Source organism: Aedes aegypti, chromosome 3 (assembly GCF_002204515.2).
Source record: "Aedes aegypti strain LVP_AGWG chromosome 3, AaegL5.0 Primary Assembly, whole genome shotgun sequence".
Taxonomy (NCBI): domain Eukaryota; kingdom Metazoa; phylum Arthropoda; class Insecta; order Diptera; family Culicidae; genus Aedes; species Aedes aegypti.
Genome location: NC_035109.1, coordinates 269,216,930 through 269,238,535, shown reverse-complemented (window position 1 = coordinate 269,238,535; position 21,606 = coordinate 269,216,930). Strand labels below are relative to the sequence as shown.

Genomic DNA, 21,606 nt, shown 5'->3' with positions numbered 1-21,606 from the left:
TTAATCAGGAATTCGTGGAAGAGTTCTTTTTTCCTCGAATAATATTTGTTAAAATTTTATGATTAATCGAGGATGAATTTTTGAAGAAATCAATATGAAAATTCCTCACACTTAAATTACTTTACCGGAATCCGTGAATTTTACCGTAATCTCAACAGCTGAACCTTTCAGCAAAATAAAACACCGTCGAAATTCAACGGATTCCGGTAAAGTTTAACCGAAATTTGTAAAAATTTACCTTACTCCGTTGATTTATTTAACCAAACTTTTCAACTGTTGAGATTATGGTGAAAATCACGGATTCCTGTAAAATAATTTAAGTATGCTGTAAAAATTATAGTAAAAATCAGCGTAAAAATTCTTGCTGGGTTCATGGAAAAAAAGCCCTAAATATTTTTTTAATGGCTTTAGAATATTTCTTGTGGGTTTTATTGGAAGAGCTCCTGTTGGAATCGATGGTCCCTTCAGATATCGGCTCTTGGAGGTTTGACTGTTTTTTTTTTCAACTAATGTATGTGGTCAAAAAGTAAATCTAACTTACCGGAAATAATGAAAGCTGCTTGATTTTTCGGATGAGTCAATTTCCGACGCCACAGTTGTAAGCGTTTCGGGTGTCGATGACTCAGTTGCTGTGTTTTCTTCCGAAATTTCTGAACACACCGGAGTGGTGTACAGCGCATCAATTTGGCTGTTTGGCTCTTCAACCTCCGAATTATCCTCGTCAAATCCAAACGGTTCAACAGCGTTCGAAATTAAGTCGGCGTAATTATGATCCTCTAGCGCAGGGGACGAATAAAGTGGGAGAGGTTTTGAGGGGTTTGCTTGTGGACCGGAAATTTGTAGGCGCTTTAATAGTAGGAACCGCTTCAGTTTTACGCACTATTTTCCCATTCAAACTTTTTCCGTAATCTCCATCGACGAAATGTGCCTGGAAATCATATTCTTGAGATCTGAAACCAGCCGTTGCTATCAATATTTACGCTGCACACTCTAGCACTTGGCTTAATTTTGTCATCATCTGATACGGGTCCACAAGACGCATCTTCTCCTGCCTCACAGAACTCGATCCATTTGCTTCTCAGCGCCGGATCTTTCGGAAACCGAAAGAAATGTTTATTCGGATCGGAACGGCTGTTCCTTCCACAACTTTTTACACGACAGAGCATTTTCTCCAACCAGTTGACCGGGTAAAATATATTTGCAATTCCGCTGTCAGAAACTTACTAAACAGGATACGATGCCACCCGTACATTACGCGTTAAGTAGGCTAGAAAGCAATCATACTGTGTGGTCACTGAATTTGGTTCATGAATTATTTCCCACCAGCACTAAATTCAAATATTAAAATCAGAAGCGAACATTTTTCATATGCAATGTGAGGTTAATGTTCGAGCTTGATACGCGAGCACGGCATCGACTGTAAACACAAATGACAGTTGTCGCTTGAATGTTGATTCATATTTCGAATTTTCATGCAAAAAAAGAAGAACACCAAAACAAATTGGGTAAAAAAAAGACCGTCTTCGCGAGTCTCGTCTCAGTTCCAGGTGAACAAGTATACCAGGCTGGAACGTGAAGCAGATCGGGTTGGACATCGAAGACGAAATATCTGCTGGCTGGAGGAACCGAGCGCGATAGAGCTCGCATTGGCAGACGCGTGATGATCGACGGGGATGAGTTCGAGGTGGTGGACGAATTTGTCTACCTCGGATCATTGATAACGTCGGATAACAACTGCAGCAGAGAAATTTGAAGACGTATCATTGCCGGAAGTCGTGCTAACTACGGACTCCACAAGACCGGTCTGGTAAACTTCACTTCCGTACTAAGTGTACCATGTACAAGACGCTGCTAAGACCGGTAATCCTCTACGGGCATGAGGCGTGGACAATGCTCGAAGAGGACCTGCAAACAATAGGAGTTTTTGAACGATGTTTGCTTAGGATGAATTTTCGGCGGAGTATGTGAGGACGGCGTATGGAGGAGAAGAATAAACCACGAGCTTGCGCAACTCTACGGTGAACCCAGTATCCAGAAAGTCGCCAAAGCTTGAAGGGTACGATGGGCGGGACACGTTGTGAGAATGCCGGACAACAATCCCGCAAAAATGGTGTACGCCTCAAATCCGGCCGGTACAAGACGAAGGGGAGCGCAACGAGCTAGGTGGTTTGACCAAGTTGGCATCACATTGTGGTGCAGGTCATGTCTTAAAGGACGTAGAGCCAGCAAAAGTAAAGTAATTGGTAGAGGAATCCCTAGAAAAAATTCAAAAGTATTTCAGATGAAATCTCTGGAAAAATAACTGGAAGATCTCTTGATTTTTTTCCATGAGACATGTGAGAGGAAATTCTTAAAGAACCTGCTGGAAAGCTACATTGAAAACTTTGATTTTTTTTCTCTGGAGCCATCAGGTTTTAATGAGGGAAAATGCATTTTTATTAGAGATCTTACAGATCTTCCATGAAATAAAGACTATTCATAGACTTTCATTAAAACAGAGACCCACCCAACAAACATTAGTAACTGAATAAACGTTTATTCAACTGAAATATGTTTGAGAGTGATTGGTTCAACTCTTATTCCGTGAAAATGTTTGTTTGGAAGTCTCTAGAAAAAGACCTGCTACCAGCCCTACAGCATTTTTTTCAACTCAAAACTGTTTGTTCAACAACTTAAATATTAAACATGAATAGAATTAGCATAATTTGAATTAAGGAACCTATAAGAAGATAATCATCAAACGAATTTGGTTGTTGACATTGACATTGATTGACATTGACAAAAATCATTCAATTGACCCTGTAAACATATTAAATCTACTAAGATGTATTAAATATAAGAAAACATTACCTACATTACTTTTAATTTTAAATTGGTTTACGTTCATAGGGGATTTGAAGTATTTTTAAACGTTAAAAAATAGTTTTACTGTGGTAATGAAAACCTTATAAAAAAATCTAGTCTATGCTAAAATGTTTTTTTTTTCTGGCAAAAGGGCCCCTGGGCCCCTTTATTTGTAAATCCGGCCCTGTGTGAAGATTCGTTGGGATCCCCGACAATCATTTATTATGCTATTTTGTACGACTCGTACAAAATAGCACAATGCATGATTGTCGGGGATCCCAACGAATCTTCACAGGCTTTTGTAAGCGTTTGCAAGCATCGACAACCTTGGCAAGCCTTCGAAAGTCTTTATGAAATGATACGGATCTTTTCGTTCCTTCATGAACTTTCACAGACTTTTGCAGACTTCCGCGAAACTTCGCGGACGTTGATAGATTTATGCAGGTCTTCGCGGATCTTCGGCAGTCTTAGGTGAAGAAAACCACTGATTGAATTTTCACACTTCACTTCACTTCTGCAAAAGAAAAAAATAAAATATACTAAAATCACTAGTAAGGCGAGCAAATACCTGTAAACTCTAATATGTTGCATATCTTGACAGATAGGCGTATTTCGTTTGCGACTTACAGACTTTTTCAGTGTCGAATGCACGACTTTCATAGACTATGTGGACTTTCGCAGAATTTTGCTAACCTTTGCGAACCTAAGCGGCTCTTCACAGGCCTTCTCGTATGTTGTTCGTTGACTGCTGTAATCTTTATCATCTGTTTTATTTTTAATTTTTGAGAAGCTTCACCAGATTACATACTTATGCTAATATTTTGCTCTTACTTCTCACTACTTATTTCAGCCAAACTCAAAACTGTTACAAAGCCTCTGGAGCCCTTTCCCCACTTCCCAGAGTTATTCCAACGGAACCAACGAATCTCTTTCTCCCCTCGCCGATAATATCAACGACCTGTGCGACCAGTTTACCGACTTAACCCTTTTTGGACTCGGTCAAAATCAAAATCTCTCGTCTCATCAGCTGGGCAGCCCCACCGGCTGCTATTCAAATGCTTTGGATTGCTTGTCTGGCTATGGGGCACGGGATGGAATTCGAGGCGGTGACTGCATGACCGAGGGTAACCGGATGAATGGGTTGCTCAGGAATGGAAGCGCCGGTTATTCGGATGAATGTGGATCAATGGGTCATCAACATCATTTGCAGCAACACTATCAACAGCACGCGCTACTTCCTTTGAATAGTCAGCAAAATCAAAAGTACAGCAAAATTCCTCCAGCCAACTATCTTTGCCATTTGTGCTTCAAAAAAGGCCACTACATACGAGATTGTCCACAGGTTTGTAAATTTTCTTTGATAAAAAGTTAGGGGAGAACTTCATTTCCTGTATCCTTTATAGGCTCGTCCGAAAGCTGAAGGCAAAACACCATACCAAGGCAAGAAGCGCTGCTTTGGGGAATACAAGTGCCCGAAGTGCAAACGGAAGTGGATGTCTGGAAACTCGTGGGCAAATCACGGCCAGGAATGCATTAAATGCCACATCAATGTGTATCCGCATAAACAGGTTGGTACTCAGCGAAATGCCGAACAGCTTTTAAATAATAGTCACTAGAACTCCCATTCTTTGCAGCGACCGCTCGAGAAACCAGACGGCTTGGATGTGTCCGACCAGTCCAAGGTTCATCCGCAGCTACTGTGCGAAAAGTGCAAAACTCTCGGCTACTATTGCCGAAGAATTCAGTAGCAGTCGAAGCATTTCATTGAATTTTGTTTTTGGTGTGAACGAAACGGTCAATTAGACATTTATACTCGATGATCCGTTTTACGAAAGTGCCTATGTGTTGTGTTACCCCTAGTCCTGTTTTGAGCATTATTCTCATCTCTTCCAAAAAAAGCCATTTTAACGAACCCGACACATTTTATACGTGAAAATACTTATGTGCCTTATACTATTGTTTATTTAACGATCGAATATTATTGAAACTAAAACAAAATGCTCAGCTGCCAGTTGGAAGGAACTAATCTGTATATAGTAATGTTCTATCATATTTAAATTGACGTACCGATTCGGTAATTTTGTCGAAAGCATTATATAAATACCTACATATTGGTAGAAGGTGATTTTATAGCAGTACTGAGCGAATCGAGATTATAGAACCAAAAATTGTTACCGTACTAAAATATTGCAACTATGATACCATGTGCCAAAATCTTACACTGCGAACCAATAAATAGCGAATGTTTTATCCGAACCATTGTATAAGTTTATATATTGGCATTCCTTTTCCTACATCTTTCGTTTTCTTATGATGGAATTAATAGGGGAAATGCAGTTCACTAACTAACTTTATTTGATTGTATAAAGTCTGGTCTTCTCCAATATGAATTCCTACTACATAGGAAAATGTCACTGGGAGCCCCTTGATGTGAATGGACAGACAATTACTTATTAAATGTAACAAACCTTGAGTGTATACAGAGGCGCGTCCACGTTCAGAACCATGGGTAGGACAAACGTTGGCAAATATTTTGTGCACAGTGAAGTTTTGGACTGGAAATTGAAAGTTAGTATATTTGAGGGGCACAAACACAAACGAAATTCAGAATGAAAAAAATCTGAAAAAACTTCAATGTTAATTTTCTTAATACTAGGTTTTTATCACTGAAACCCCTTTGCTTCTAAACCCGTTATTTTCATGCCGGCACAAGATTAAGAAAGCTTTTCGTCTTTACAGGGCTGTTAGCGACTGAGTGCCTTAAATATAGAAGATTGAAATGAACCAGAAAGAGGCCGAAAAGAGACCAAACAGGAATCAAGAATACAAAATGAAATCAAATAGGAGCCAGGAGATAAAAGTTTGAATTCACATGGCACCTGTGCAGACATTTCCCTAAGGATTAAGACTTTTTTTTAGAATTTCTCATGACATCACGACAAGTATTACTGTATGTGTTTTTTCATGATTGTCTCTAGGAATTTCGTCAGAAATGTATTCAGATATTTGCCAAAATGTTCAGATATTATTTCAGAAATTTCTAAAGGAGTTTATTTAGTGATAATTTCCCAAGGAATTTCTCCACAAATTTTCCTAGGCCTTTTCTTTAAATGTAGTTTTGATACCTCAAGAATCTAACCCGGATTTTTCCAAGGAGAAACGCAGAAATGGAATTTCTCCAGAGATTATTTCAGAAACCTTCTGAATTCCTCCATAAATAAAAGTTTTGAGTTATTTTTCAAGAAAGTCCAAGCTCCTCCAAACGTCAAAACGTCTTCTTAAATTCAATCAATAATTGCTACAGATATTTCTGGGGATTTCCGTCAAGGGTTTATATAAGACTTCAACTTTGAATTTCTATTAAAAATCTTCAGCAATTGCTCCAGAGATTCCTTCTAAGATTTCTACAGAATATCCTGCAGTAATTCTTCAAGTTTCTTGGTGGTACGACTGTTATGTTGATGTTTAAGGTTATGGCTTTCAGTCTTAAATAAAACTCAAAGACGGATTTTTGCTTACATCCGACGATTCGGACACATGTATTGTGCCTTTTTCAAGGATTAGCTGTGTTCCGTTTTATCGTTTGAACACAGCTAATCCTTGAAAAAGGCACAATATATGTGTCCGAAACGTCGGATGTAAGCAAAAACCCGTTTTTGAGTTTTATTTAAGACTGAAAGCCATAACCTCAAACGTAATTCTTTAAGATTTTTTCAAGCAAGCCTTTAAAGTTTTCTTTGGAATTCTTTCAGGAATGTCTCTAGGAAAATGCCAAGGAATTTTCTCTGAAAAATAAATTCGTGAGGTATTTCTGAAGAAAATCTTAGACTAACCTCTGATGAAACTTGTGTAAGGTTCAAAGTCACCCTTAATGAACAAAGATCGCAGAAATAACTCCTCTTGAGGAAGTTTTAAAATATTTCCTAGATAAGATAATTGCTATATAATGCTAAGATAATCCAATTTTGGGATAGTATTCCATAGGATTTTCCAAAGAAAAAAATCTCGAAAAACATTGGATAGTATTTTTATAGAAATTTATGTAGGAATGATTTGCAAAAGCTTCCAGGAGAAACTAAAGATGCTTGAAAAAGGTTTCATCGCGCAAACACTCCATCAAACATTTCGCTGGAATTTTTTCAACTATTCTGAAAAAAAAAACTTTCAAAAAATCGTCACAATCTTCTCTAATATATTTATGAATGATGCCACAAAATATCAGTCGGATTTTGATTACACATTTTTCCATAATTAACTAAGAACTACTCCCGGAAATTTCTACGGCAATTCTGAATCAGCCAGAGTTTCTCAAGAATAACTTCTAGGAAAGCTCACGGCAATTTGTCCCAGAACATATACAGAGCTGGCTGTTAATATTTTTAAGACACCTTATATTGATTCATTCAGAAATGCCATAGAAAATTTTTATAAACGGTTAAAAAAGTTTCTCGTAACAATTATTACAGTTAGTTTCCCAGGATTTTCTCTATAGATATTACCAATCGTTCTTCTCACAAGCCAGAACTTTTAGGAGCCATGTACAAAGCTTTACCATTGAAAATAGGATAATCCTTTGGCAGTCCTACCCAGGTGTTTTTGTGCGTAGTACGTGTCCTACCCACTTTCCGCACCACTGAGTGTATAGATGCATTGGTAAATCTATCGTTGTTTGAATTTTACAAATTAAGTTCGCCACAGTCCTTATGTTGTGTTTCCCCCCCTATCAAAGTTACCCCGTTTTACGGTACTACCAACTTTTCATCAAAACAAAACATCTGAATTTCTGCAGGCATCCCTAAAATAGTTTTTCGAAGTATCCCTCTAAGAAATCCTCCGGAATTTCCCACAGAAAATGTCCTTGGATTCTATTAGAGGTTTCTCAAGGATTTATTTTAATTTGCCATCATGATTTTTAAGCTAACATTTGTGGCAAAGATTCTTCTTTAAACTATTCCAAAAACTTGTGTGGTATTTTTTAAGAGTTCCTTTATTGACACATTTTCATCAAATAATTCAGAATTCCTTCACAGATTGTTCCAAGATCTTTATTTAAGGTATCGATGCAAAACTATTTCAAGAGTTTCTTAACTGGGATATCAAGAAATTTATTCAGACATTACTCCATATATATATATATATATATATATATATATATATATATATATATATATATATATATATATATATATATATATATATATATATATATATATATATATATATATATATATATATATATATATATATATATATATATATATATATATATATATATATATATATATATATATATATATATATTTTTTTTTTTTCTTCTGTAATGAAACACATCTAAGGATTTCTCTTAGAGTTTTTTAGTAGATGAAAATTGGTGTGTTTTTTTTTCATAAGCTCGTGTGTGTTAGGCGTTGGTGTTGGTGACAAAATTGAAAGTTTCTGCCCTGTCAACGATAGACTATCAATTGGTGAGCTCGTTTCATGCTTCTATGTCTAATTCCTAAAATGTGACTATTCATGTTTTGTCGGGACAACAGTATGGATGTTAAGGCTATGGATTTTTTTTAATTCTGTATTAGTATCATTCTAAACATAACATTCATTTCTTATATCTAGATGTTCTGTGTTATTAGACAACACTATCATCCTAATTTGGTAAAACAAATTTAAGATTTTATAACATTTGTTAACAACATATTACATTTCATTTGCCGTAGCAGTTCAGATTTTTTACCGGTGAGTTGATTTCACCTGCGTAGAAGAGAAAAAAAAACGTTTTCAATTTACTTAACCTTCCTAATGTATTAAGAAAAAGTTACACATTATGCATTAAGGGTCAAAAATGACCCATGACTTTAAAACGCTCTCAAAAATCCATTTCTTAACCGATTTTCGTTCTTTTAGCTCTATATGAAAGATATGGAACTCAAGAATGGAACCCTGGAAATTGTCAGTATGGCCATTCTGAGCACAAGGGCACAAGGGAACCTGGAACCTGTTTCAGAAGGAACTGGCGTATATCATATTCAGCAGTTCATACACATGTATATAACGACGGTTCAAATTTAATGGTTTTTCATTCCGATTTACAAGAGCACCAAGAGGACCAAGATTTAGATTTGGCCGGTATTTCGGAGTATTCCGGAACCGGTTCCGATAGGGTGTGATGTGGACATTTTTAGACCATCATATAGTACCATCATGCGACGGCTCAAAATACATGATTTTTCATCCAGATGTAAATGGACACCATGCAATATACCTGCCGTTACGCACCTAGTGGAATAGAGCCTGCTTCTCAGCATTTATAAACGTAGAGGTTTGCCATCCGACTATTTTTGCCTATGTATATATGCCAAGGCATGATGATATTGTATACCTGGGAAGTCGTAAAAATTTCCAACCCGAAAGGATCCTCGACCGGTGGGAATCGAACCCATGTCCATTAGTTTTATCTTACTGAAAAGCTGCGCGTTTACCGCTGAGGCTATATGGGTCTCTTAAACATAAAGTTATCATACTTGAATTTTATTTCCGTTATTACCAAATTAGTAAAAAAATGTAATACAAGGAATCGAAATCATTCGACATAATTCTAACTTATAACTATATAACTTTTGACATCAATCGAAATTCTGAGACCTGCTCAAATAGGGCACCAGACATCCTTTTAGGAAAACCTTCAGATATTCCTTCAAGAATCACTCTCTAAATATCTCCAGAGGTTCTTCCAGAGAATTCTCCAGGAATTATTTCGAAAATTCCTTCACAAATAATCTCTACCGTAATTCTTACAGCAATTTCTTCACTAGGGCTTTTGCCAGAGATTGCTCCAGGAAGAAATATTGTTTTCCATGATACATTTTAGACCAGTTTTGATAGGGCTCTTGATAGGCTGAATATCTTAGCAATTCCTCCTGGAGTTTTTCCAGGGATTCGATAAGCAATTCGTCCTAGGATTCCTGCAAACAATATTTACAGGCGTTTAATTTGGTTACCGGCATATCGGTCTATTTTACTTGAAGTAAGTGGGAGCATGGAGAAGAAAGCAATGAATACTAGATGGATAGGTACCGTAAGGGAACGGCGAAAGAAATTGGATTAGATGTTGAAGAGGGCATACCATATAGAACAGTATTACTTGAAACGTCCTTCTTTTTGGCTACCCGACCAGAACCACATAACAAGATTATAACACATTCCTATCAACAGCAGTTAAGAATAACAGCATTTGATATAATTTTGCTATCAAGATGGCTTTGTTCTCAACTTGTTATATTTTTAGTAACACATTTATAACAATATTTGTTATATTTTTGACATCGCTTTCATAAGTTTGTTGCAAATAACATCCGATGTCATAAACAGTAACATAGTTTGCAATAATTTTGTTATTTTGTAACATCCTTGCAACACATTCTGTAATAATTTTGATATAATTATAACAGGGTTTGTTATATTTTAGTTTAATTTGGAGCAAATTTTGTTAGATTTTTTGTTATTTTAACTACTAACGGTACATGTTTTATAACAACTGGTGATATAAAAAAATCATATCAGGGGAACACATTCTGTTATAATCTTGCTTCTTCCATCTGGTCGGGTAACGTCCCCTATGGGAACGGCTTGGCGTGTTGTTCGAATAACAATACCAAGACAGCCAAGACATTTACAGGGATTCCTTTAGAGATTTCGCAAGGAGTTTCTGCAAAAATTTCTCTAATGATTACTAAAGTAAATTTTCTACCGGGATTCTTCCAGAAGATTCTCCAAGAAATCCTCCAAGATCTGTTCCAGGAATTCTTTCAGGAAAGCTGCGGAATTTCTCCAGATAATTTTTAAGCGATTTTTTCTGGTATTCTTTCAGAGATTCCTCTAGAAAATCAAGGATTCTTGCAGAGAATCTTCAAGGCAACACTTTTTTTTATGAAGGGATTGTTAGAGTATGTTAATGTTCATATCTTCAAGGTTTCTCCCATGATTTTTTCTAAGAGTTACACTAGGACATTTTGCTTCAATGGTTACTCAAGATATTTATCTAGTAATTTCTTCAGAATTTTCTCTGATGATTCCTCCACGGAAACATACAAAGATATCTCCAAGTAGTCCTCTCAAGATACTTCCAGGAATTATTCCGAAATTACTCCAAGAATTTTTATAGGTGTTTCTCAACTTACAAATTCCTCAAGAATTTCTGGGAGGAATTTTCCCAGAGTTACCACAAGAAAAATCGCGACATGGACTATTTTAATAATTTCTCCACGCTGACTGGGACTCGTTCTGAACCACCAATAGGGATTCCTCTAAGAGTTCTTCTTGAAATTCCTTCAGTGATTGTCCTATGAATTCCTGCAGGAATTAAGTCATACATTATGCTAAGAACTACTTCAGGGATTATTTTACGAAAATCTCTACAAATATTCCTTCAGTAAATGCTTTACATTGATTTTTTGTTAAATCTCTTCATGGAATCATGGATTTCTCTAGTAAAACCTCTACAGCGATTCCTGCAGGGATTTCTTCAGCTATTTTATCAGGAATATCACAGAGGATTGTTTTAAAAAAAATCTTAATGATTTCCTCTAGAAATTGTCCAAGGATGGGCTCCAACATTATTGCAAATTTTGTTATTGTTCATAACTTTAGATGTTATTTACAACCAACTTACACATGCAATGTAAGAAATATAACAAATGTCATATAATTAATCTGATACAAAAAAAATGTGACAAGTTAAGAACAAAGCCATCTTGACAAAGTTATATAAACTTCTGTTAATTTAACAGCTTTTGTTACAATATGTCATAATCTTGTTATGTGATTCTAGACGGGTGTCTGAGAAGCCTGAGTGGCCCAGCAGTAATATCTGAAAAAGTTCCCTGAGGAATCGTTTGAGAAATTCCTGGAGAAATTCTAGTTAAAATTTTACTGGAGGAATCTATGGAGGAATCACTGGAGACATTCCCGCAGTAAGTCTTGGCGAAATTCCTGTACAAATATCCCTGCAAAAATTCCTGGAATAATCCTTGGAAAAATCTCTGGAGGAACTTCTGGCAATATTCCTGATGGAATTGCTGGTATTTCTGGAGTTCTATTAGAAATGGTCTGGTAGCGAACAAAATTTGTTTCTTGGAGAAATCTCAAGGTAACCGCTTGTGAAACCCATGGAAAAATCGCTGTAAGGATTACAGTAGAGATTATCTTGGATCTTATGGCTCCTGCACATAGGGCTGTAGCACGTGCACAGAATGCAATCAGTGGATTACAACAAAATTGTATCACAATTATATCAAGATTTGTTACAAATATCAAATTTTATTTCATTTTTGTTCATGCACGTTGAGTTGTAACAATGTCCTTACAAAATTTAAACAAAATCAGTTATAATAACAAAGGCTATTTCAAATTTGGGAAATACCATAATTATAAAACAAATCGTGATAAAAAATCTTAGGGAAGTTACTTTTACATGTGCGCTTTTATTCATGTAAAAAACATAACAAATTTTGTTATAATTAAGTAATGAATAATGACAAACTGAGTTATGTTTTTGTTTGATTTGAAACATAATAAGTTACATTTTTATTTAAATTATATTATATTTTGTTTCAATTTTGTTTAGTATAGAGGAAATTGTATTGAATTTATTGTTATTTCATCTACTACCGACCAATGGATTACAACAACACGATTATATCAAGATTTATTACAAAGATCAAATTTTGTTTCATTTTTGCTAGAAGTACTTTGAATTCATGGAAGAAATTAAAACATAATTGAAACAAAACTATATTAACAAAAGCTGCTTCAAATTTGTTACTAGTTAGAACATAATTATGACACATTTTTCATAAAATTTGTGAGAGCAATTGCTTATAACAAATTTTGATATAATTCAGTAATGGAAAATAACAAAATGAGTTATATTTGGGTTTGATTCGAAACATAATGAGTTACACTTTTGTTTGAATTATAACATATTTTGTTTCAGTTTACTTTAGTTTAGAGTAAATTGTGTTACAATTTTTATTATTTTAACTACTAATCATTAAAAATTATAACATACTTTTTTAGAAAAAACGCGCTAACGGAATAGCAAAATCTGTTTCAACTCTGTTGTAATCCATTGGTCAGGTTGCTCTAGTTTTTACTGTATACCTTCCTTGTTCTCTGATCCGTTCAAAATCCAGTTATGCTGAGTTGACTGTATAATCATATTTTTTTCTAATTTGGCCGTAACGGTAATAATATTCTAATATAATCGTAGCCGAAAAGCATAATTGATTACAACCATACAGTCGATTCCCCACCAGCTCATCAAAATAGTGCATAACTATCTGTCAGCGAGGACATTCCGGGTCTCGCTAAACGGAGCAATTTCCGATGCGCACGACATCATCGCATAACTATCTGCACGACATCATCGCAGGCGTTCCCCAGGACAAACAGTGGGACGAAATCAAAAAAAGTGGGACATGTGTGTTTGTGCTAAAACTATTGGTTTCAGCGTTTCGACATGTTCTACAAAGTTTCATCATTTGTTGAGTATTTAATTTAGACACTGAAAAAAATTTCACTTGAAGTGATATACACTGAGAAAAAAATTTAACTTTTTTAATTATTGTCAAAATTGAAAACTGTCCAAGGAAGTATTGTAGGCGACATCATTTCATGAAAGTTTGTCGAAGACAGGAAAGCTCTATCTCCTACACTGACGAAGTTAGGGGGTAAAAATGATGGGTACCCCCTTAAAACTCATATTTTCTCCATAACTTCTAAATTTAAATTTTTTTTTTGTAAAAATACACATTTTTGCCGAAGACACTGAAGCGCTAGCTCTCCATTTTAAAGATTTACGAACGATTTTCCGATTTTTTCACATCAAATTTAAGTATGCATATCTTGTAAAGTTGCAAGTAGTAGCAGATAATTTTAGCATCATGCTTTTCCTCAACCTATACTCTTTTAATATATGTACGAATAATTGCGGGGTCAAGCGGGGCTCATCGCAGTTTGTTTAATTGAAAATTGTATTTCCTATGAATAAATGTATGTATTCTAAATTTTAATTATTGTTCTTTTCTATCTGTTAATTTTTTTATGTTTTGTTATAATATTCAACCAAGAGTTTTTTTTACAAACGGCTAATTTATAATGTTTACTGTTTCAATTTGACACGGCTATAGAGAAAAAGTTGATGTTCCCGTGAAAATTATAGGATTTTTTCAAGTGTATCAGGCTTATTAATAGTTAAACACAGTTTTATTATTCCTTAAATACTCAATTTTGCCCCTATGCTAGATACCGTCTGTCACTTTTTGTACTTTTGCAAATCTAGGAAATCGATACATATACAGATATACAGCGCTATAATAGATATCCAAGCAATGTCATTGATAGCTATCAAAACAAATTTGTATCTTTCTTTGTTTTAATGTTCTTAGGAGTGCAATTCAATTATTTTTAAATACTTAGATTGTAGTATAAACAATCAAATTATACATTTGAATCAGTCGATCAGTTGATTTTATTCTTATAGCGGTATTTAGCTCTTTGATACACTTATAAAAATGTTGTCAGATACATGAAAAAAATAAATATTACTTTAAAATATATAACTGTTAAAATTTTGACAAAATCTATAAAACATAACATTTTATCATCATTCAAAATGGGCAAACATTAAAAATTCAATAGCAAAATGAAAACAATACTTAAAAACTATACCACATACATAAAAAACTGCAAAATATAGATATTTAATTATGGGAAATACAATTTTCAATTAAACAAACTGCGATGAGTCCCGCTTGACCCCGCAATTATTCGTACAAATATTAAAAGGATATAGGTTGAGGAACAGCATGATGCTAAAATTAGCTGCTACTACTTGCAACTTTACAAGATATGCACACTTAAATTTGATGTGAAAAAATCAGAAAATCGTTCGTAAATCTTCAAAATGGAGAGCTAGCGCTTCAGTGTCTTCGGCAAAACTGTGCATTTTTACAGCACCTTAAACACTGTAGAACATTGTAAAAATGTTAAAATTCAAATTTAGAAGTTATGGAGAAAATATGAGTTTTAAGGGAGTACCCATCATTTTTACCCCCTAACTCCGTCAGTGTAGGAGATAGAGCTTTCCTGTCTTCGACAAACTTTCATGAAATGATGTCGCCTACAATACTTCCTTGGACAGTTTTCAATTTTGACAATAATTAAAAAAGTTAAATTTTTTTCTCAGTGTATATCATTTCAAGTGAAATTTTTTTCAGTGTCTAAATTAAGTACTCCACAAATGATGAAACTTTGTAGAACATGTCGAAACGCTAAACCCAATGGTTTCAGCACAAACACACATGTCCCACTTTTTATGATTTCGTCCCACTGTGGGACAGTATCCTCAAGCCCCTGCTATTCAACATGTTCACCTCCGACATGCCCGCACATCCAGGAGGCGGTGCCCAGTCTCTGTTCGCAGATGACACTTCCATCGTCTACAGTGGAATAATGATCAGAGCGGTCACGGCAAAACTCCAACGAGGCCTGGATGTCTTGACAGAATACCTCACCAGCTGGAAGATATGTATAAAGGCGGCAAAGATCCAGGTCATCCTCTCCCCCACTCCCAATCCCTCAGACTTGTTCCGGCAAAATCACCCTAAACGCACAGCGGTGGAATGCTCCAACGAGGCCGATTATCTAGATTTGACTTTGGATAGCAAGCTAATCTTCCGGCAACAAGTTAACAAAACGGCCACGAGGTGCAGCACGATGCTGTGAATGCTATATCCCCTTATAAACCGAAAGTCGGCACTGTCCCGAAAGAACAAGCTTGCTGTCTACAAACAAATCATTCATCCCGTGATCGAGTACGGCAAGCCGGTCTGGGAGAGCTGCGCTACAACACATCACCTTAAGCTCAAGAGGGTTCAGAACAAGTTTCTGAGAATTGCTCTGAACGCCCCTTGGCAAATGCGAAATTCTGAGGTCCACCGTCTAGCCGAGATAGAGGATCGCTTTAGTGTGTCTATCGAGAGGTACAGGGCTCGTTTCCGCACGTCAGACCAGCAGGCCATCCGCGGAATAGTCGCACCCCCCTAGGTTATCAGATTTTGCTTGTATATATAGTAGTTAGGTTAAAGCACCAGCGCTCCAAACGAACCGAATTGTTATACTAGAATAATCAAATCTAAACCCAACAATCAAAATCAAAATATTACTACCAAGATTGAAAGGCCCTTGGCCAACCACTTAAGCTGTAAGAAAAATTGTAACAATCAAACAAAACATTAAAATAAAGAAGAATTAAATCGAAAGAAAGCATGTATGAAAGTGACCAAAGAGGTTGGCTCCACCATTGCACAAAATGTATTGAGGGGTCTTAAGGGATTTCCAGTGAAGGAAATGACATTGAATAAAGTAATTATGCCGAAACATAATCCATATGTCATTGTGCTCGGGACACTGAAGGTAATCGATACACGCATAAAGCTTGCAATTGATTATCATCTTTTTCGTCTTAATTACGCGGTATATTAACCAACTCTAGTGTTTAAGTACAAGACTCTCGTAGAATCTCTCTCGGCAAAGTGAAGTTTGGGCAAAACTTGATGGGACAGTAGTAAAATTCGGTATTAATCGATGGTGTAAATATCACGCGGTGCGATGCTGCAGTCGATATAATCACCCATACACACATCTGAACTGTTGTGTAGGCAGTGTTGTGATCCGAGTGCTAATTGGTGACAAAGAGGAAATAAAAACGATCCTTCGTGAATACGTTCCATATTTTTTGGAGGACCAACGGTGAAGTGAATAGTTCTTGGCATCTCGAATAAATGTCAGGCAGGTCCCCTGGCCCCTCCGGGGGCTCAGCGGGAGCGATATGTCGAAGCAACGTTCCAGAATGGATGCTTGGTCCCGATGATCTTGGTCAGGTGATGGTACTCATTTTGCGTCGGAAACAAAATGTTAATAGCCAACAAGACGCCACGCTGTTCGATTCGTTCATAGTGGGCACTGAAAGTTGGTGTTAAGGAAGCCAGAACGATTCAAGCATCTTGTGAAGGACGAGGTACACGTTACATTCTACGCACAAGCTCTAAAACTATCTATGAGAAACTCATCAAAATCACACAGTTAACCGATGGCACTGAGGTCGAAATAGTTCCTCACCCTACACTGAACATGGTCCAAGGTGTAGTATCCGACCCAGACACAATTTACAAGGAAGAAACTATGATACTGGACAACCTCAAGGCTCAGGGCGTACAATCAGTCCGCAGAATAAAAAAGCAAGTGAACGGTGTCTTGAAAAACACCCCCTTGTTGGTTCTCTCTTTACACGGCACAATTCGTCCCACTGATGCTACAACTAGATAACTTGAAATTTGAAATTTGTGACTTCAATATGCCAAAACATTTTTCTTAATTAGATCTGTAAAATACCTACAGCTCATAAGCGTGTGATCCAAAATACACAAGTTAAAGTTTATTTTTGAACCATATCCTCTGCGATTAACCGTCACCTTGTAAAACGGTCTTATTTTCAAAGTTGCACATCCCAAAATTTTGATTTTCGAGTTATCTAGTTGTAGCATTAAGGGGACGAATTGTACCCAATCACGTGTTTTTCGGATTACTGCGCATCAAAGTTCGTGTATATTACCCCTCCCCGATGATGTGCTTCAATTGCGGTATCTATGGTCACTCCAAAAAGTCCTGCCAGCAGCCTGGAGTTTGCTTACGGTGTTCTGCGTCACATGAAATCCCCGAAGGAGAGCAATGTACGAATCCTCCCAGTTGTCTCCATTGCAAGAGCGGACATCCCACAACATCGCGTGATTGCTTGATGTACAAGTGCGTCTGAAAGTTGACAGAGGCATTTCATTTGTTAAGGCGAGGCGTATATATGCAGAAGAAAATAAGCAAGGAACGATCGCTGAAGTAGTTCAGGAGCAAGTTCAGCAACAACTAGCCGCTGAAGACCAAGTAATCACCTCTTTACAAAAGCAAGTAGCTGTACTAACGAAAGAGCTCGTTGCACTAAAGCAAACTTTAAAGGCATACTCACGTAGCCAGTCCTCCTCACCACTCAAACAAAATTAAACTGTATTCCAAAAACCAGCACCGAAGACTACTCCAAGTAAAGCCGTTCAGCAAAACACAACAGCACAACACGATAGATTATCGCGAAAGGATCAGACACTCCTCTCTTTTTCATCTGGTCAAAAGGAACTTAACAACAATACGCAAGATCATGGCATTCACACACGCAGCAGAAGCGGCAAACGCCAAATGGAGATATCGCCCACTGAGAGAACTAATCATCGAGGTAAACGCATCTCAGCATCATCCGTCACGAAGAGCACACTCACCTACACCGAGAAGAATAATGGACCCGAAACCTGACGAGAAAATATACTGGAGAACTCAAAATATTGTCCCCGGAATGAAAACGGATAAACGACTAGGACAACGAGCACCAAATACCATAGATCAAACTCGTACTCTGCTACCACCTTTAACTGCACAAGACTACGACAAAATCCACAATCTTACTAGCATCCCAACAACCAGCAAGCAGCACAAACCACAAACTGATTCGCTAAGCGCGAGGCCTCCCACGTCGACCCTGACCAGGGATGTCCCGGAGCAATCTGATGAGCCCCTGGCGGCAGTTGACGTGGGCTGCCCACTATATCGGGCAAGTACCTTTTTGCACATTTCACCACAAAAACAGCCAAACTCCACACTTATTTTTACGAATCCAGGATCCTGGGAATCAAACTGTACCGAAGATGTCACCACCAACACGACTTGTAGCATATGTTGGCGAGGGGAGGGAGAGCGTGTAGTAACCTCCCATGTCTGTACACTCGGAGTTGATCTCTGGGGGAAGACGGATGAGGTCAGCCACCGGAACCTTGCAACCGACATCATACCAGCATCAACCTCAACAAACAACTACGATTCACCGTTGACCGTATTGACAGACCTGCATGGCTTTGATTCGCCACGCGCGAGGCCTCCCACGCCGACCCTGACCAGGAACGTCCCGGTGTATTCCGATGAACCCCTGGCGGCAGTTGGCATGGGCCGCCCACACCCATGGGCAAGTATCACATCCAATTTACATCACGAACAGTTCGAAGCCAATATATTTCCAACCTATTCAGGAAACAATGCCAATGGAAAAAGAAGAGGATCCCCCATCGAAGTAATTCAACGAATGAACAACAGCCGCAAACCACCATTATCCAAGACAAACCACGATTCGCCAAGAGCGAGGCCTCCCACGTCGACCCTGACCAGGGATGTTCCGGAACAATCCGACGAGCCCCTGGCGGCAGTCAGCGTGGGCCACTCGCACCACCGGGCAAGTATCATTACACATTCCCCATCCAAAGAATCGGCAATTTCTGTTGTATATCCCCAACTAACAGTGACGAAGAGCATGCGACCAGCGGAATGGATCTCTCGTGTGTAGTAGCCGAACAGGGTCAGCAATACCACATCACAGAACTACATTCACCATCAGCAGCATCTACCGACTCCGAAGGATGTCTCCCCAAACCGGGGAAAACAACTCCAAACATAGCAATCCAGTGGAATATCAATGGCCTCCGCTCGCACTTAGGGGAACTCCAGTTAATGATTGCTAAATACCAACCATTCGTGATCTGCCTTCAGGAAACCAATGCCGACGGTAGCAAGTTAGGATCAGACAGCCTTGGTCCGAATTATCAACTATTACTAAGTTACTCTGAAGCGAAGAAGAGAGGTGATAAAATTCTGGAGTTGGTATTGCAGCACGACATGCTAATCCTCAATAATGGAACTCATACGCGCATCGACCCTTCCACAGGGGCATCACAAGCCCTTGATGTTACCATCTGATCAACATCACATGCATCGAAATTCCATTGGAAAACTTTGATGGAATTCTCTGGAAGCGATCATCTCCCAACCATGATAAGTACTCCTGGCTACACAAATGAACCAAAGCGTAGACCAAATTGGATTCTTGAAAAAGCCAACTGGGATCTTTACGAGAAAATCACAAGCGAAACCCTGCATCCAAAGTCCATTTTAACAGTGGATGAAATCACGAACAGAATAATTTCGGCAGCCAACTCTAGCATCCCGAAAACTACCGGAAACGTGGGACGAAAATCTGTAGTATGGTGGAACGAGGAGGTTGAAACGGTGATTAAAGCCAGACGCAAATGCCTGCGTGCGCTTCGTCGATTGAAAGAGGACGACCCACGGAAACCCGCTGCGTTGAAGCGGTTCCATGATGTACGATCTGTCTGCCGCAAAACGATAAATGATGCCAAGCAAAAAAGTTGGGAGGACGTTAACAGACTGCAAGGAAAAAGGAAAAACACCACGATTACCTTGAATCTACCGACAGGCCACGCAAATGACGGAGAAAACATAGCGAACGCTCTGGCCGACGAATATCAACGGAAGTCATCGAACGAAAATTACTCTGCTGAATTCAGGAAAAAACGCAAAGATAATAACTGCACTGCCTCCAAGAATCAACGTCCAAGCCTTCACAAAAACTACAATGTGGACTTCACCATCGAAGAGCTTATGTGGGCACTCAACCGACGTGCTGATAGTTCTACCGGCGATGATAACATAAGCTATGTGCTAATACAACGTCTCCCTTTCTCTTCAAAAATTGCCCTTCTAATGTTGTTCAACAGAGTGTGGGACTGTGGTAGCTTTCCAGCGCAATGGAAAGTTGGCAACATAATCCCTATACCAAAACCTGAAACAGACAGAAGTAAACCTGAAGGATACAGACGCTCCTCAGTTGCGTAGGTAAACTTTTCGAAAGAATGGTTAATCGAAGGCTCATCACCGAACTGGAAACCACCGGTAGATTGGATCCACGTCAGCATGCATTCCGTGCTGGAAAAGGTGTCGACTCCCACTTCGCCGAGTTAGAATCTTTCATCAGTCTAGAAAATGACGAACACGTGTAAATCGTATCTCTTGATATTTCAAAAGCCTACGATACAACGTACAGACCCGCAATTCTGCGTACCTTAACAGAATGGCGGATCTGTGGACCTTTGATGAATATCGTTTCTAGTTTTCTCTGCGACAGATATTTTCAAGTAGTTGCCAATGGCTCCCTATCTACACTACGAAAAGCTGGAAATGGTGTGCCTCAAGGGTCAATCCTTTCTGTAACGCTTTTTTTAGTTGCAATGCAACCTATCTTTGAAGTCATTCCATCTGAAGCACAAATACTACTATATGCAGATGATGTGATATTAATAGTGAAAGGAAGAAACCACGGTACGATTCGCAAGACATTGAGAAAAGCAGTTGCAGCGGCAGTTGGATGGGCTGCGAGTGTGGGGTTCTCTATAGCTCCAACGAAGTCTAAACTGCTACATGCTTGCCTCATTCCCCACAGGAAACGTGGTCGTGCCATCAAAATCAATCAAACTCCTATTCCTCTTGTACGAAGCCTCAAAATTTTGGGAATCATATTAGACTCGAAATTCAACTTATTGAAACACTTCAGAACAGTTAAAGAAAACAGCGGTAAGAAAATCCAATTATTGCGTATTTTGGGTTATCGAATCAAACGAAGCAGTAGAGTAACACTGCTAAACATAGGATTCGCTTTAATTGTCTCGAAGATATTCTTTGGCCTTGGGCTAACGAGCCTCAACATAGAAGCAATGCAACGTATTCTTGGTCCCATATACAATGAAGTGGTTCGTCGAGCAACTG

General features: G+C 38.1%; 1 protein-coding gene across 2 annotated transcripts in view; it reads left to right on the top strand.

Annotated features, from left to right (window-relative positions):
- LOC5572223 (zinc finger CCHC domain-containing protein 24) overlaps positions 1 to 5,100 on the top strand; it is a 58,066-nt gene extending 52,966 nt beyond the window's left edge. Inside the window, exons 3-5 of one of the 2 annotated variants that reach the window (XM_021850703.1) lie at positions 3,695 to 4,186; positions 4,248 to 4,412; positions 4,479 to 5,100. In XM_021850703.1, the coding sequence (XP_021706395.1) occupies positions 3,695 to 4,186; positions 4,248 to 4,412; positions 4,479 to 4,592 (771 nt within the window). In that variant the 3' untranslated portion in view covers positions 4,593 to 5,100. Of the gene's footprint in view, positions 1 to 3,694; positions 4,187 to 4,247; positions 4,413 to 4,460 lie in introns of both variants that reach the window. The other variant, XM_021850702.1, reaches the window with a different exon arrangement.
- Positions 5,101 to 21,606: the final 16,506 nt, after the last annotated feature.